At 39.4% G+C, this 15,919-nt stretch overlaps 3 protein-coding genes, 2 long non-coding RNA genes and 1 pseudogene across 6 annotated transcripts; 4 read left to right on the top strand and 2 right to left on the bottom strand.

Moving 5' to 3' along the window:
• Positions 1-1,959: 1,959 nt before the first annotated feature.
• LOC116916673 (pickpocket protein 28) lies at positions 1,960-4,814 on the top strand. Of its 2 annotated transcripts, none has more exons than XM_032921970.2 (11): positions 1,960-2,228; positions 2,301-2,513; positions 2,585-2,759; positions 2,828-2,985; positions 3,066-3,189; positions 3,276-3,349; positions 3,420-3,619; positions 3,714-3,773; positions 3,832-4,015; positions 4,128-4,219; positions 4,314-4,814. In XM_032921970.2, exons 1-11 carry the CDS (start codon positions 2,104-2,106, stop codon positions 4,688-4,690), a joined length of 1,782 nt encoding a protein of 593 aa, XP_032777861.1. In that variant the 5' UTR covers positions 1,960-2,103; the 3' UTR covers positions 4,691-4,814. The 2 variants fall into 2 exon arrangements, with proteins under 2 accessions (XP_032777861.1, XP_032777862.1); XM_032921971.2 differs by having other exon boundaries at positions 1,970-2,228; positions 4,341-4,814.
• Positions 4,815-5,472: 658 nt separating this feature from the next.
• On the top strand, positions 5,473-8,391 carry LOC116916679 (pickpocket protein 28). Its single transcript, XM_032921978.2, has 11 exons — positions 5,473-5,726; positions 5,806-6,018; positions 6,088-6,244; positions 6,306-6,463; positions 6,535-6,652; positions 6,718-6,791; positions 6,874-7,073; positions 7,223-7,282; positions 7,352-7,544; positions 7,688-7,779; positions 7,902-8,391. Exons 1-11 carry the CDS (start codon positions 5,593-5,595, stop codon positions 8,234-8,236), a joined length of 1,734 nt encoding a protein of 577 aa, XP_032777869.1. The 5' UTR covers positions 5,473-5,592; the 3' UTR covers positions 8,237-8,391.
• Positions 8,392-8,802: 411 nt separating this feature from the next.
• On the top strand, positions 8,803-10,712 carry LOC116934447 (annotated as a pseudogene).
• A 1,501-nt stretch (positions 10,713-12,213) lies between these two features.
• On the bottom strand, positions 12,214-13,564 carry LOC123470100. Its single transcript, XR_006643611.1, has 3 exons — positions 13,432-13,564; positions 13,161-13,347; positions 12,214-13,080 (listed from the first exon to the last, which is right to left on the bottom strand). It is a non-coding gene; the product is annotated as an uncharacterized LOC123470100 (long non-coding RNA).
• On the top strand, positions 12,643-15,362 carry LOC116916684 (pickpocket protein 28). The gene is made up of 11 exons (XM_032921995.2): positions 12,643-12,845; positions 12,928-13,137; positions 13,203-13,359; positions 13,438-13,595; positions 13,674-13,788; positions 13,846-13,919; positions 13,979-14,178; positions 14,337-14,396; positions 14,459-14,633; positions 14,787-14,878; positions 14,954-15,362. The coding sequence occupies exons 1-11, from the start codon at positions 12,643-12,645 to the stop codon at positions 15,253-15,255; spliced, it is 1,746 nt and encodes a 581-aa protein (XP_032777886.2). The 3' UTR covers positions 15,256-15,362.
• On the bottom strand, positions 14,795-15,491 carry LOC116916852. Its single transcript, XR_004390878.2, has 2 exons — positions 15,415-15,491; positions 14,795-15,326 (listed from the first exon to the last, which is right to left on the bottom strand). It is a non-coding gene; the product is annotated as an uncharacterized LOC116916852 (long non-coding RNA).
• Positions 15,492-15,919: the final 428 nt, after the last annotated feature.

The raw sequence follows: 15,919 nt of genomic DNA, 5'->3' as shown, positions 1-15,919 counted from the left end.
CAGGATTCTCGTTAATTGTTGAATGTAAACCATGTATAGTTATTTAATTATTCTGAGTGTTTAGGGAAAACCAACAAAAAAGTTGAAAAAAAACGAAGGAAATTCCCCGCGCGAGGGATTCCCCTGATTTTTTCCTCAAAATCTGCAAAAAATGACATCTATTCGCATTGGCTGAAAACAAAATAGTATACTCAAAATTGAACGTTAATTTTTTCATCAAGTCAGCTATTTTTTAAATATACTTAATAATTGTACTGTACCAAGCTTACGCTGTTATGTGCTGGTGCACAGCTTTGTCTACCTGTTTTTTATGTTTGTTTTAAATCCTTCAAGTAATAAGTAAAAAAAAAGTTTACTTGTGTGATCAAAGTTGAATTGCGAGTCAAATACATGTATATTTTTACTACTGTATATCTAGATTTTTTGAAATACTTTACGTGCATCAAACTCGGCTACTTTTCCGTTGCTCGCCACATTTTTCTTGCGATAATGTATTTCAACAGACCGTAAGTTGAAAACTTCACATGCGTCTGATTCAGATGAAGTAAGAGAAGTCGGGCCCTCCACCCAAACATATCGACCATGGAACCAAACCTATATGGACATCACGAGTCACGACATGCAATAATAGTTCGCTGGGGTTCACTTAACTTATCGGCACATATGGAGGCACGACTTTACAAATATTGATGACTCTCCGTTTCTGGATTTCGAATAATCCTACGTTGTTATGCGCATGACCGATAGGAATGAAAGCCAATAATTATACTGCAAAAAAAAAAATCAGCTTCCAGTAGAACAAATAGCCATTGGCTTTTTTGGGGTGTGGCGCGATGATTAGCACACACAAAAACTTGTTGCTCCTGGGCTCGGCATTGATTTAACCCATAATCAATGTTCCCTATCAAATACATTTCATTTTAACTAACAAGCGTATATAGAATGGTAGTGAAACCGGTTTTACAAGTCAAAGAAAATCGGAAAAAATTTAAGTTTTTCCACATCACATTCTTCCGGAATCGACGATAAGTGAAAGAACTGAATATATAGTCTAGGCTACTGTTGTTAGAAATAATATATCGAAACAATAATAATTGCTGTAAATGAAAGGAATTTTCCAATGTAAACTGAATATTATAAGAAGAAATCCCGCTCTCTCGCTTCTTATACTTCAGGTTTTCTATCCATGAACCCTCGCATGAACCGTATAAATAAAATATTTCGTCACAGTAATGCATAAGCTCTGTAGATAATTAAGCTTTCAATCATTTACAATTAATTTAGACATCGAATGAAAACCCACACTCGCTGAGATGCAAGGACAGAATAAATCTGAATTCTTTATTTCTTCTTTTAGGGGGCATAGTCGACGCAAGGTGAAAGTTTTGCCTTTTTTGCAACGAGCATATTCTTGACATCTAGAATGACGGTGCTCCTACCAGATAACAGTTAACGAGTTACGTAGTGTATCTGTATCAAGGTTATTTTAATAATAGAATCAGTACGCGCCTTTGAGGGAGTAGACTACTTAAAAGTCGACTAAGCACACACTATTATATCCTCAGCACAGCTTAAACTGTCGCGACAGACACGGCCTCGCTAGACAAGAAGAAAAGTAAGAGCTTAAGAGCATTAAGCAAATATACATTCAGTTTTTGTTTGAGTTCATAAAACTGTGCTAGCTGTAAATTGTTAAAATTGGCATTAGAAGTTTATAGTCATATTAAAAATCTATTCTCCGAAGTGATATTTTTTTTTCAAAAACCTTCTTCGCTCTTTCATCAGAAAATGAGATGCTCACTGAGTTAGATTGTCGTATGAACAATTCAACGTTCTATAGCGCTGGTGTGATTGATACACAGAGAAAGCTTGTTAAGTCGGTCGTTAGGGATCTAGAACTTTTGCTTTTCGATGTAATTTTTTATGACGAAAAAGAGAAAGTAGTGCCCTCGTTAATATGTAAAACTCTGAAGATTTATATATAAGGTAGCTTGACGAAATGGAGAGAACAGAAGCAGAACATTCTTTAAAGTGGCAACAAATCAAGCAATTGTATCTCAGTGCCACGGCTTCTGCAGTTGTGTTTAGCTTTTCGAATAAAACATGACTCGCAGCGAAAAAGTGAGAGCTCAACGTAAACACAAGCGGATCTTGCAACACTTTTGTGAATCTAGTTCCATTCACGGACTAAAGCACGTGTACGAAGATGGTAGTTTGATGTTCGAAAGGTACGAAATGTCCACGAATTATTGTTTTCCTTCGCTAAATATTTAAACATTCTTGTATCACATCCCGTAAAGAGTTGTGTGGATTCTAGTATTTCTGTCTGGTGTTTGTTTCTCAAGCTACTTTTGCTGGCAAGTATGGCAAAAGTGGGAGCAATCCCCTATTCTTACTTCAGTGGAAACCCAGCTCTATCCATTAAAGAATGTTCCATTTCCAGCCGTTACCATTTGCAATGTCAATAAAGTTTCAGAAAGTAAGCTCTATGAAGTAATTTTAGCGAATCCCAAGTAAGTAAAAAGGACAGTATTTACTGCTGGCAGCTTGCATTACATCATTTGATCGGCTGTTTCGTGATAAGGTTTAAAAACGTCTCTTACACCAAGTTACAATCGACGCTAAGGTTCATGACGAAGCTGGACAGGGCTTTTGACGAATATAACGACGAGGAGAATCAAGAAAAGCTGCTGGAGATGAGTCAACTTTATCAAGCCCGAAATATTTCTGCATCTGATTTGTTTGAAATCTTGAAGAAGGTAAGATATTTTCGCTAACACCTCGACTATCAGTCTTTTAAAAATACAGCGTGTTTCAAAAATATCAGGCTGCACCAGCGTGCTCCGATATGATGATGGACTGTAAATGGTTGGAATCTCCAGAACCATGCATGGAATACTTCTCGTTTTTACCGACCGACGACGGGATGTGTTGCACATTCAACGGCGCAAAATATTTGGACTCCATGCTTGGAATTGAGTCAGGGTAACATCATGACAATCAAATATTTTTTTTGCGGATGAGTAACCTGCCAAATGTACAACTCGTTGCGCGGTCATCCGCAGTTCCAACGAAACGCGGGAACCTTTGCGAGTCAACGGTAATGGATATCGGATGGGTTTGACTCTAGTTATCGATGCGAAATTGCGAGACTTCAGCGTGATAAATGGCAAATTCGACGGTTTCAAAGTAACGGAAATCAGCACATTTTCATCTTAAAGTCTGGTAATACAGCTTTATCTTATTCAACATGCATTTTAATGTACAATACTCAGGTGTTGGTGCATTCACCGGAAGAATTTCCTGACGTAGCCGACAGAGGATTTGTCCTGGGTCTCGGTACCGAAACGTAATATTGTAGAAACAATTCTTTTTTACCCATCGATTCTTTACCGAATGATGTAACACCTATCTTGAAGCTTTGTTGGAGTCAAAGTAACTACGTCTTTCTACACGGAGGAGGTAGCCAAAGAGGTTTCGCCAAAGAAACGTCAGTGCTTAATGGAGGGCGAAAAGAATCTCAAATATTTCGAGTATTATAGCCGATCAGCTTGCCATATCGAATGCGATACTCTGCTCATGCAGGAACGCTGCCAATGTCGTCCTTACTTCTTCAAAGGTAAAGCTATATATATAACATTTTCAACGCACAGCACATTTAGGTTAAGTGAACTGGAATTCAATAACATCCATTGTGAAATTATTTCTTATAGGGGACAATGAAACGGGCTTTTGTGAAATGCAAGCGTACAAGTGCATCGCCAAAGTTTTTGGTATAACAATTTAGTCCATTACTTTATTGGTTGGTTGATTTTGCGTTTTCCTGCACAGAGGAAATTCGTTTAAATGACGACGATGTGTGCGATTGTTTGCCTCCTTGCTCTGATACTTGGTACGAGCCTGAAATTTCATACGCTTCATTCCCTGGACGTGGATTCAACAGATCAAGTACTTACAAACGAATAGAGAGAAAGCGCAAGATTGGCCCTGGTGTGGACATGACTGAATATTTTAAGTAATTTTTCTTGTAATCGTTATTAGTTATATGAGTTTGTTTAATAGGAGGGTAGTTCTACTTGGCTGATGTAACAATATACTGATGTTATTTTTGGCTTCATCCATTGCAGGTCCAACGTAGCGATGCTGCACGTCTATTACAAGGAAAAAACGGGCATGCGTTATAGGACGGATATTCGCTTCGGAGCTGCAGATTTCATCGGTAATCTGGCTGTATTTGATTACCTCAAATGTCATCTATTTAATTGGCTCTATCATTTTTCTTTTTTTTTTTTTTTTTAATAATGATGATGAAGTTAATTATGATTTGAATGTTTATTTAGCTTCGATAGGTGGTCTTTTGGGTCTCGGACTGGGCATGAGCTTCATCAGCGTCATAGAAATCCTATATTATGTCTTCTTCCGACGATTATTTTTATGGCAGCGCGTCAAATTGTCACGCTTAACGATGCGTGTGACGCGTATTCTAAGTAGAAATTCAAGACAGGAAAGAAAACGCAATCCAAGGAACTTGGAAGTTACCGAAAATAATAATGTGTGGCCATCTTCAGCAACCTTATCCTCATCTATCGCTACCATCTCGTCTTCTAGTTTCGACAGACAAATCCCTTTAACACGCCGTCATTCCCTCAATTTACCTCCACATTTGCAGAAGCGGCTAAGTAAATATTAAATCTTTCGTCGTCATTGCGTTTAATACAATTTGTTAACGAAAGGAAGTTTTTGTGTCCTTCCCATTATGTGATTGTCAATTATTCGTACGCCATCAGTCATTGTGAAATACAGCGTATAAATCAGTTGGGTATTATAGCTATACATATCTCAATGTGTTAATCTGACGCAATCATAATGCAGACAGCTAATCATACTGGAATTAGGGTCTTATAATTCGTGATCACTGGCGTCTCAATTATTGAAGGGAAAGACAAAAAAAAAATACCTTCTTGTTACGTGTAATTACACACCTGTTACTTTTCTGTCGGTATAGCCGGTGAAATAGGACTTCTGGCAATTTTCATTCTAACCCTCTGTTCGAATTGCGTAAAAGGTCAGTCTAATTTCTTAAAAGTCAGTCCTATTTCTCCAAATTCTATTGCTGTGGTAGGAAAAGAACTGAATGAGGACCGAAAATTTCCAGTCTCATTTCACTTCAACCCTATTCACCGTCAATCTGTTTGTTATAGGTTACGTCATCCACCAAGGTTTATACTCTATTACTCTATAGGTAAGACGTGTTGAATCATTTTGGCTTTGCAGTTACCCACTAAAAGGAAAAGCAAAAGCACTACAACCAGAGAAAGCTTGCCTGATCATGATGTAATAAGAATCGAGAACTGGTTTTTATTTTTACTTTTTATTGTAAGCCAAAGCTGAGTAATGCTAGGAGAAAGTTTTCCTTTCCTGGGGGAACAACATTTTCTAAAACACACAAAGATAGTTATTGTAACGTAAAGAAAGGACAGCACACTTTAGTGATACACTGCAGGAGACATAGCACTTTCTGGTTTAAAGAGATTTTACTGCCAGAACGTAAATCAGTGTCGAAGTTTCAGTGTGCTGTGATAGTGTTGCGCTATGCCTCGTCAAAGATGGAAAAACCATAAGAAATTGCTTCCAAAGGAGCATAAGATTTTACAACAGTTTTGTGCAAATACCTCTATTCATGGGCTAAACCACATTTTCGAAGACGGAAGTTTACTTTTTGAAAGGTATGTTTATGTCATCACTTTAAATGAAACGCTATAAATGTGAAACGACTTCATTTTTCCACCCACGGTTTCGATTAAGGATTGTGTGGTTTCTAGTCTTCCTCTCCGGTGTTTGTTTCTCCGGTTACTTTTGCTGGCAAATGTGGCAAAAATGGGAGCAATCTCCTCTACTCACGTCCGTCGAAACCCACTTGTATCCGCTCAGAAACACCTTTTTTCCAGCCGTTACTATCTGCAATGTCAATAAAGTCTCCCAGAGAAAACTATACGGTGCGATATTAGACAATCCGAAGTAAGATTAACTTTGTAGTATAGGAATCGAACGCAATCGGCCACATTTGATTGTTTCTGTAAACACAAGGTTCGTGAATGTTTCGTATATTAAACTGCAATCAACGCTGAGATACATGACAAAGCTGGATAGAGCTATTAACAACGAAGAAGAACTTTTAAGGCTAGGCAGTTATTACGAGGCACGCAATATCTCTGCTCTCGATTTATTTAGAATTCTGAAAAAGGTAATATCAAATCGTCATGTGTGATGCATACATTATTAACCCCCCTTTTATACTGAAACAGACTGCCCCTTCTTGCTCAGACATGGTCCTGGATTGTAGCTGGTTAGGTCTCACGGAACCATGTATGCAATACTTTTCATTTTTACCAACTGACGATGGGATATGCTGCACGTTTAATGGTGGCAAATATTTTGACACGATCTTAGATCTCGATTCCAAGTAATACTTAACGTAGCCTATCCGCATTACGCTTATCCCTCAATCATCTTCTCCCTTACACATATATACAGGCCACTTCATGAGCCTTTACAGGTGAGTGGCAACGGATATCGAATGGGTTTAACTCTCGTCTTAGACGCCGATCTTGACGACTGCAGTGTAACCAGCGGGAAATTCGACGGTTTTAAAGTAATGATATCTACCTCCATCCTAATATTTATTTATTATGTCAAAGTTTAAATACAAACCCTCAGGTATTGCTGCATTCGCCGGAAGAGTTTCCTGATGTGTCCCTCAGAGGATTTGTGATAGGGCTTGGGACGGAAACGTAAGAATACACTCTACTTCTTCACTTGAGTTCTTATATAGTCTCGTTTCATCAATGGTAACAGACATACGCTTTGTTTTAGTTTCGTCGCGGTGAAAGCGACTACATCTTTCTACGCGGACGAAGTAGCACGACAAGTATCGCCAAACAAACGTCAGTGCTACGTGGAGGGCGAAAAGAAACTGAAATACTTCCAGCGTTACAGTCGATCGGCTTGTTCTGTCGAATGCGATACCCAAATGATGGAAGATCGATGCCACTGTCGTCCTTTTTTCTTCAAAGGTAAAACTTAATACGACCTCATGCCACACTTATTCAAGACCTACGCACTGACGCTTGATTACTTATTTAAAAAAAAATTCATGGCTGCATCTAACATGCAAGATCAAATGTGTAGATCAATTGTAAAATGGACAATCCTTTGGTTGCAGGGGACAATCAGACAAAATTGTGTGAAATAAATGCGTATTCTTGCATCTCCGAGGTGTACGGTAATTAAATATGTTTAGCCTGATATTTCCTAAATTATAAACAGCTTAACTTTGCTTTTTTATGGGTAGAGGACATTCATTCACGAGGAGATTACTGTGGTGAGATCTGCAATTGTTTGCCTCCCTGTTCGGACACTTGGTACGAGCCAGAAATTTCCTATGCTTCATTTCCTGGACGTGGGTTCAACCGAACTCGAACCTTTAAACGCATCGTAGCTAGGCACAACCTCAATCCTGGTCCTGAAACAAAGGAGTATTTGAAGTAAGTCATCTGCTCAGTTTTCCGCAAAATGCTTCCTCACATTCTGCCAAACGGGTATAGCTGATGCTGCAAATTGCACGGCTTTCCTTGAAGACAACGGCTTTAACGGTGTGTATACGTTCCTGTTTTCACCTAACCTATAGGTCCAACGTGGCAATGCTTCACGTCTATTACAAGGAGCAGACCGGAATGCGCTATAGAACCGACATCCGTTACGGAATCGAAGACTTTATTTGTAATTTTGTTTGTTTTGCTTATTCTCATTGTCTGCTTTCGACTAATTTACGACGAAGTTTTTACAAGGCAATAATTGACAAATGTCTTAACATTTTACGTTCTATTTTGTCCTCTTTATAGCTGCAGCCGGTGGACTTTTGGGCCTCGGTCTAGGCATGAGCTTCATCAGCGTCATCGAAATAATTTATTACCTGTTTTATCGCCGCCTGTTTTTGTGGCTTCGTTCCAATTGGCCAAAGTATAAGCAATCCTCAATCAAGGCACCTACGCCGATTGTTCCTCCTTATGCCGTGGAATCAGTGAAATTCAAGAAAAGCCCTCCGTCATCGCCAACAGTGAAACCGTCAACTCCAAGTATTTGGTACCTGAGCTTAGATGGACACTCACAACTCGTGCGCCGTGGTTCAAATAACTTACCTGCGCAAATAAAGGCACGCTTTTCCAATATTAATTGATATTGGTAAGTATGACACATCTAAGCCACAAAAAAAGGTGATTTGCGGGTCCTTGAATTGCAATAAACAAAAACGGACAATTACGTAGTGATGAGATGACAAAACACAATTTAAAGTAATTTTTCACGTTAATAAACGTGTCATTTGTATAACAACAAAGCAGATCCAGTTATTCAAACATAACGCGACCTTTAAAGGAAAACAAAACTGTAGAGAAAGCTAGATCAGCAGATTCAAAGAATGGAAAACTCGTTTCTTATTGTACTGCCTTCGTTACTCAAGGCTTGAAGAAAGCTACACTTTCTGGGCTAATTGTAAGGTTCTCCAAGTATGTAAATTTTCGATGAAGTCTACTTATCGGAGTGATTGCAACATACGTGAAAGGGAGGTAGAAAAAAACCAGGTGAAGGAACGAGTATCATCAGCAGGTGAGTGCATGATGGTGTTCTGCCATAGCATGCAAAGAGAGCGGCAGCTATAAAGCGATTCGGCTCCATGGGCGTAGCATTATTTCTTTAACTTCATTTAGCATCACTGTTTATAGCACTTCAAACCACGATGTGGATATAAGAGCTTTTGTTTTGGGCAATCTCTGTTAGTGATCCTGTCCAGCATTCACTTCTCCGATCCATTCATTCCTGTGAGACCATTAGATTATCTAGAAATTGCGCAAGTGTCTCGGTTCTTTCGCAGCACCTGCCCTGCGCAATTCAAAAACTTAAAGTGAATGTGCTTCTGCGGCCAATAAGCTTAATGGTCTTCCACCGGCCTATCGGTTATACAGATGTCTACAACGGTCATGGACGACCTACGTATGTGGCTAGGTCTACACAGATTTCATGTATAGTCTACATAGATAGGTCATATGTTACGCATTCATACACATATAAATGCAAATTCCGTTTATCCACATACCGATTAAATTAAACCGGGAAAAGAGCGGAAAACCCCAAAAACTTTTTGGTCAGAGAAATTTAGAAAGTATTGTTTAGGTTGGCTTGTCCTTGTGGTGATAAATATATAATATCCGTCAAAGACGTAGTCACGTAGGCTAAAAATAAACATAAAACGGAACCAAAAAAGCTATACGGTATCCACATAAATACAGAAATTTTCTTCTTTTATGGAAATGAGATGAAATGATGCCCACAGAACATTCGAGAACAGTCCATTCCAGGAAACCGAGATGTTAAAAAGGACACATGACCATCCTCTCTTGCACAGAGACTACATTGCCACGCCCCCAAACACAACACACTTAGTTTCAGTAGAGTTCCAAGTCTATAAATCGTGTCAGGATGGGTTCTATTGTCCAATACGTTATTAAAGAAAGCGGCAAAATATGGGAACTGAGAGGTACGAAGCTGTTCATTTTGTTGACTTGTCAAAATTTGAAGTTTACACGTTTGGCACCAAATGAATTTAACATTTGTTCGACAGATTTAAGAACGGATGGATAGCCCCTGGCAGATTCGCCAATGACTCCAGTGCTTCTTTGTTTCGCCTACCTTTTCATGGTCAAAGTCTGGGGTCCCAAGTTCATGGAGAGCCGGAAACCTTTTCAATTTGCAAAATGTAATGATTGCTTACAACGCATTTCAAATCGTGCTCAACGGTTGGTTGTTCTGCGAAATTTGCCGATTGACGTGGTTCAACGGCTATAGCATCATCTGCCAACCGATGGATTACTCGGAAAACAAGGATGCCCTTCGACTGGTGTTAATGAGCTATTGCCTTTACATCTCAAAGTTGATTGACTTCCTTGATACGCTGTTCTTTATCTTGCGTAAAAAGGAAAATCAGATCACTTTTCTTCACGTTTTTCACCACACTTTTACACCGCTTTCCGTATGGCTTGGCTTCCGCTATATTCCCGGTGGACATAGCAGGTAAACTCTGATTCAAGAATTGCATTTAGAAATGAATGCTAATTCAGTTTCCGTTTAAAGTTTCTACCCGACGTGCAACACCCTGGTACACACTGTCATGTACTTTTACTATATGATGGCAGCGATGGGACCGAGCGTCCAAAAATACCTGTGGTGGAAGAAATACCTCACCGTTTTTCAAATGGTTCAGTTCGTTTTGCTCGGCTTGCATAGCATACAATTACTTTTCATTGACTGTGATTATCCTAAGGCATATTCGTGGGGTACGGGCATACAAGCCATAATGTACTTCTTTCTTTTCAAAAATTATCATAGGGGAGCATATGGCACCCGCCCAACTCAAATGTCTGTCCTTGAAAAGTCTGGTTCACCGAGTGTTATGGCGAAAAAGCCTTTGTAATGTGTGTGACGTGATTTATGGTTATGGTTGCCTTGGAAGGGAGAAAAAGAATGCAAAAATTAATTAAAACAATTATACTGTTCTTTGGTTCCTTTTCCCAAAATAGCTGACGTTCTCCTCGTCCGAATACGAATATCAGCTATAGTTCACTGTTCCAGGAAGTTCTTAATAAAAGCTAAAGTTCCCCGTGTCGGGTCACTGTTCCACGTAGTTCTTAAAAAGCTAAAGTTTACTGTTCCACGCAGTTCTTCTCAACTAACGGTATAGTTGAGTACACTCTCATTCTTTTTGGGTACTCGAAGACCGGGTAGGGTCTCTTCGAGTATGCCTTCGATTACCATTAGCGTACTCAAAGGGTTGTATACCCCAATTACCCCATACCGACCTTCGAGTTCCATTCCCGAGTTCGGGTACCCTGGCGCACCGAAGCCCTTCGATTACCTCTTCGAGTACGCAGAACTAGCCTTGAACTTACTCGAGATTTCGAGTAGGTCACTCGAACAGTTAAACGTACTCGAAGTTCGTTGCGAAAAACTTCATTTATAATTATAATAATGGAAAACTTTCAATCTCGAAAAATTTATAAGTCCAAACTGCAAAAGTATGAATACCAAACTATGAAAAATTTTAAATTGGAAATTTTTTTTTAAGTCCCAACCCCAAAAGTAATTTATAAATATATAAGATTGTGTGATAATAAAACTAGCGTGCTGCAAAAAACTCTTAGTAATTCGTAGTAAGGGAAAATTTACAGTCTCAAAAAATTTTGAAATCCCAACTGCAAAAGTATAATTACCGAACTATGCAAAAATTTTCATTTTACGAAATATTTCTAAGTCCCAATCACAAAAGATCATTTTACATGTGTAAGTTTCTCTAATAATGTATCTAGAATGGTCCATCGGAAGAATGTCCGACTGGAATGCGGGAGACCCGAGTTCAATACTCGGAAGTTACAGATCTTTTATCGGGGAACGCTTAATTACCTATTTGAACGGTTCGAGTATGGGTATTCGAACAGCTATCACTCGAGCTTCGAGCTATTATCACTCGAATTCGAGTGGTGACGCATTTCGCACCGAGCTTCGGTGCACTTCGAGTACCTTTAAAGCATGAGAGTGTAGCTGTAGAGAATAGAATTTGTTCTGAAAATGATCAACCCGGAATGCTGCGAAGAAGTGAAGTGTAAGACAATTCCATACAGGTGGAAATGGAAGGCTGGCCAGACCCAAGCGACGGTTCAAGTGAAGCTGGAACAGTCCAGGAGGATGAGTGTTACACGTCGGAAGCAAGGTAGTAAGTGCAGAAATTGGATGGATGAAGGGATCTATTCGTGGAACAAGGAATTCATCTGTTCACTGTCGTTGTGGGTAGCATAATAACGGCCGATAACAACATCAAGCGTGCAGACATGGTTTTTTTTTCAATACCGAACCGAGGAATTATTTTTATAGAACCCGTTACAAACATCAAAGGTTTTCGTATCCTGCGCATTAAGGTTACCAAAAAGACACAGTTGAGTATTTTAACTGGAATACTAACTAACTACTAAGACAAGTTACATGAAAACTGTGAAGAACGGTCCTGCTAAAAAAAACTTGATTCGCACCCACGTCCGTCTTACGAGGTCACATAACAGTCCACTATCGTATAACTGTTTCATTAGTAAAGTAATACAACAGGTGCTATTAGTCGAATGACCTTGTTATTTAATGGTCGAGAAAAACATTATTCCGGGAACCGAATATGGAAACTGTTACCCGAACAAAACTAACACAAGTTTCTGGAAGAAAAAGGGAAATTACCAAAATTCTTTGAAGTTCAGAAACGTAGAAAACTAAAAACCTATCTAAATGAATATTATACTAGATAGATTATTCAAACAAGGGTTATAAACCAAAAGCAATCTACTTACAGCGGAATAACGACACTGACATGCTGACTCAGATGGTACTACTTTTTTTCTTCTAATTTTCCAGGGCTCGTTTAAAACTTGTTTATGGATCTGTAGTTTAGAAAACAAAAACAAATAAAAAAAAACAAACAAACAGGAAAGAGTCAGAAACACTGCACAAGAAAGAAATGGCACAAAAGGGCGACAGATCTGTAACCCTTAAATGTCCGCTGCTTTTAAATATTTTCAGTTCACAGTCACAAGCCAGCCGAAGAAGATGATGATGATGGAATTCCCGGATGAATCGGACACTCGTAGTAAAGCACGTTACCGTATTAGCGGACGTTTTTTCAAACACTTCTCCAACAATTCGTCGATTCCCGGACTCAAGCTTATCACGCAAGACGGAGTGTCTTGGTTTGAACGGTTAGTATTTTACTTGGACATCTCCTATACACCGGATGTTGATTCAATTTACCAAACGACTCGAATCCTTTTGCACAAATAGAATCATGTGGCTTCTCGTCTGTTTGGTTGGTATCTTGTTCTCATCGTTTTTCTGTTGGAAAATGTGGCTCAAGTACGAGAGCTCACCTGTTTTCACGTCGTTGGATTCGCCTCGGTTCCCACTGAACGACAATCCATTTCCCGCTGTCACTGTCTGCAGTGTCAACAAAGTATCAGACAAACGGCTACGTTTAGCACTCTCTGATCCAAGGTATGGCATAACAGTGTGAATACCATATCAAAGAAACGTCCCAAATTCTTTTCTTTTCTTGTAAGGTACAACAACGTTTCTTACAGCACCATTCACAAGACGTTAAGGTACATGACGAAACTGGACCGTGCAATCAAACACGAGCACGATCTCGAACAATTGAGTGACTTCTACAAATCGGAAAACATAACAGCGATCGAATTGTTTGAGCTGCTCAAAAAGGTAAAAATTGTTCCACAAGGTTAAACAAAGGAGTTAAACAACTATTTTTTAGTTCAAAATTGGTTTACTTACTTACAGACTGCTCCAAACTGTCGTGATTTCGTCTTGGATTGCATCTGGCAAGGGGTCCCTGATAAATGCAACGATTATTTATCCATCCGTCCAACTGACGATGGCATCTGTTGCACTTTTAATGGAGCTTATTACAGTGATGAAGAACTGGGGATTCAGTCCAAGTAAAAAACACATTTCTGGCTTCATAAATACAGCAACAATAGCTTCAACGTAATTTCCGATGTATGCAATCTCGACAGAAATCATGAGCCATTGCAAATTGATGGAAATGGATACCGAATGGGACTCACTTTAGTATTGGATGCTAATGTGAATGATTCAAGCGTCACCAACGGAAAATACGATGGATTCAAGGTAACTCTTTTCAAAACAATAGGCCTGACCCATTTCTCAATCATACTGCTGTGTTAGATACTCGTTCAACCTGGCGAACATTTTCCGGATGTTGCTGACCGAGGTTTTGTGCTAAGCCCGGGCACCGAAACGTATACACAAGTGTTCGCATTTTTACTTAAAACACTATAATTTACAATGTTCTTGCTAGTTTTGTTGGCCTTAAAGGTATTTCGTCCATAATCACCAATGAGGCGGTATACACAGTTTCGCCACACAGACGACGATGTGTCGTTGACGGAGAAATACGACTAGAATACGTCGTCCGATACAGTCAATCATCCTGCATTGCCGAGTGCACTTCGCGAAAGATGCAAGAGCTTTGCCACTGCAGGCCTTACTTCTTTCGAGGTTGTATTGATCTAGATAACTTTTAGAAATATTTCTTGGTTCGTTTCACTGTAAATTGAAAATGGGAAATGTTAACAACGGATAATTATCTCATACCTATTTGGCGACATCTGGTGAATGCATTTAACCATCTCCTTGCTTTTGCTTACACTATCAAGCTGACCCTTCAATGCCGTTGTGCGATCTGGGGAAATATTCCTGCATCTCCGAGATTTATGGTAAACACTCCGTACCGTATAACTTTGCATCAGTATTGATTGGAAAATTTTTATCTTGAAAGAGGAATTGCGTCGAAATGGAATTCACACTTGTGGTTGTTTGCCCCAATGCAACGACCAGTGGTACGAACCGGAAATTTCCCAAGCCAGCTTTCCAGGACGCGGATTTAATTCATCTCGCACCTTTAGTCGTTTGACTGAAAAACTACATCACAAACCGGATTTCCAGTACTTCAAGTAAATGTGACCTTTATATTTCTTGAAAAGAAAAATTAGCATTCACAGATATAGTCTGGCAACAGAACCAGTGGAACCACAATCCAATGAACTCATCATTTGTAGATCACAGATTTATCATATAATGGAAATACTTTGTTTTTCTACATTTAGGTCAAATGTAGCAACTCTTCATGTTTATTACAAGGAGAAGACAAGTTTCCTATACAAGACACAAGTCTACTACGGCATAGAGAACTTTATTGGTAAAGATGCCTTGGTCATTTGAGAATGTAATTGATATAATGGAGATAATTTATCATGATGATTTATTTTCACAGCTGCTGTTGGTGGTATTCTTAGCCTTGGCTTAGGCTTGAGCTTCATCGGTATCATAGAGTTAGCCTACTATCTGTTTTTCAGATGTTACGTCCCTTTACTGTCAGCCTCAAGAGAGCAATCGAGTGAAGATTCGTCGGAAGACCCACTTCCGCTTTCTTATCGTTTGGATAACGACAACAGATCATTTGTTTCGTCAAAAACCACGCCAAATTCGTCTACTTCAAATCTTGCCGAGGCACGCCTCGGCCACCTAGCAACAAATCAAGGGAACATTAAAATGGTTGAAATTGCTTTAGACTAGTGAAATAGCAAGACAGCTATATCTCATATCCTGTGTGGTAATTTATTTGATTTATTGGAGAGACTGTAAGCCTGAAATGTGAAAAATAAAAATGTCAGGAAATAGGATGGAATGTTAATGGTAATTTATAATGATGGAAATGTTAATGGTAATTTTTACCATAGTGTCTGTTCTAGTGTGGTAAATTCGATACACAAGATGTTTTTGGAGTTTTTGCGCTCTATAGGTGTACTCGACCTAGGGCTCGGCCCCGATTGGCCGAGATCGGGTAAACCGATTCGATCTACCCGAAAAATGATCTATCTGCTGAGATCAGTTCGGGTCCTCCAGAAACAGATCGGTTCCGGTGCGGTTCTTCGGTGCGATCGGTTAGATCTGCCGCCATTTTTTAAGATGGCGTTTAAAAGAAGTCGGGTAAAATGTCCGGGTAAACGGGTAAACAGTCCGGGTAAATGGGTTTGTTAACTTTTTCTTAGAACCGGGTCGTAGAACCGGGTCCAGGAACTGGTTCTAGGATCTGGGTCCTTTTTTTGTTTGGAACCGGTTTGGATCTGTTTACCCATGGGTAAGAAAATGGACGATCTGCGATCTGTCAGATCAGCACCGAAAATCAAAACTACCTACCCGATCGCCGCGGGGCCGAGCCCTCGACCCAGTATTTGTT

Source organism: Daphnia magna, linkage group LG2, assembly GCF_020631705.1.
Source record: "Daphnia magna isolate NIES linkage group LG2, ASM2063170v1.1, whole genome shotgun sequence".
Classification (NCBI taxonomy): Eukaryota; Metazoa; Arthropoda; class Branchiopoda; order Diplostraca; family Daphniidae; genus Daphnia; species Daphnia magna.
Note: the sequence above shows the minus strand (reverse complement) of the source record. Positions and strands in the feature narration are given on the sequence as shown.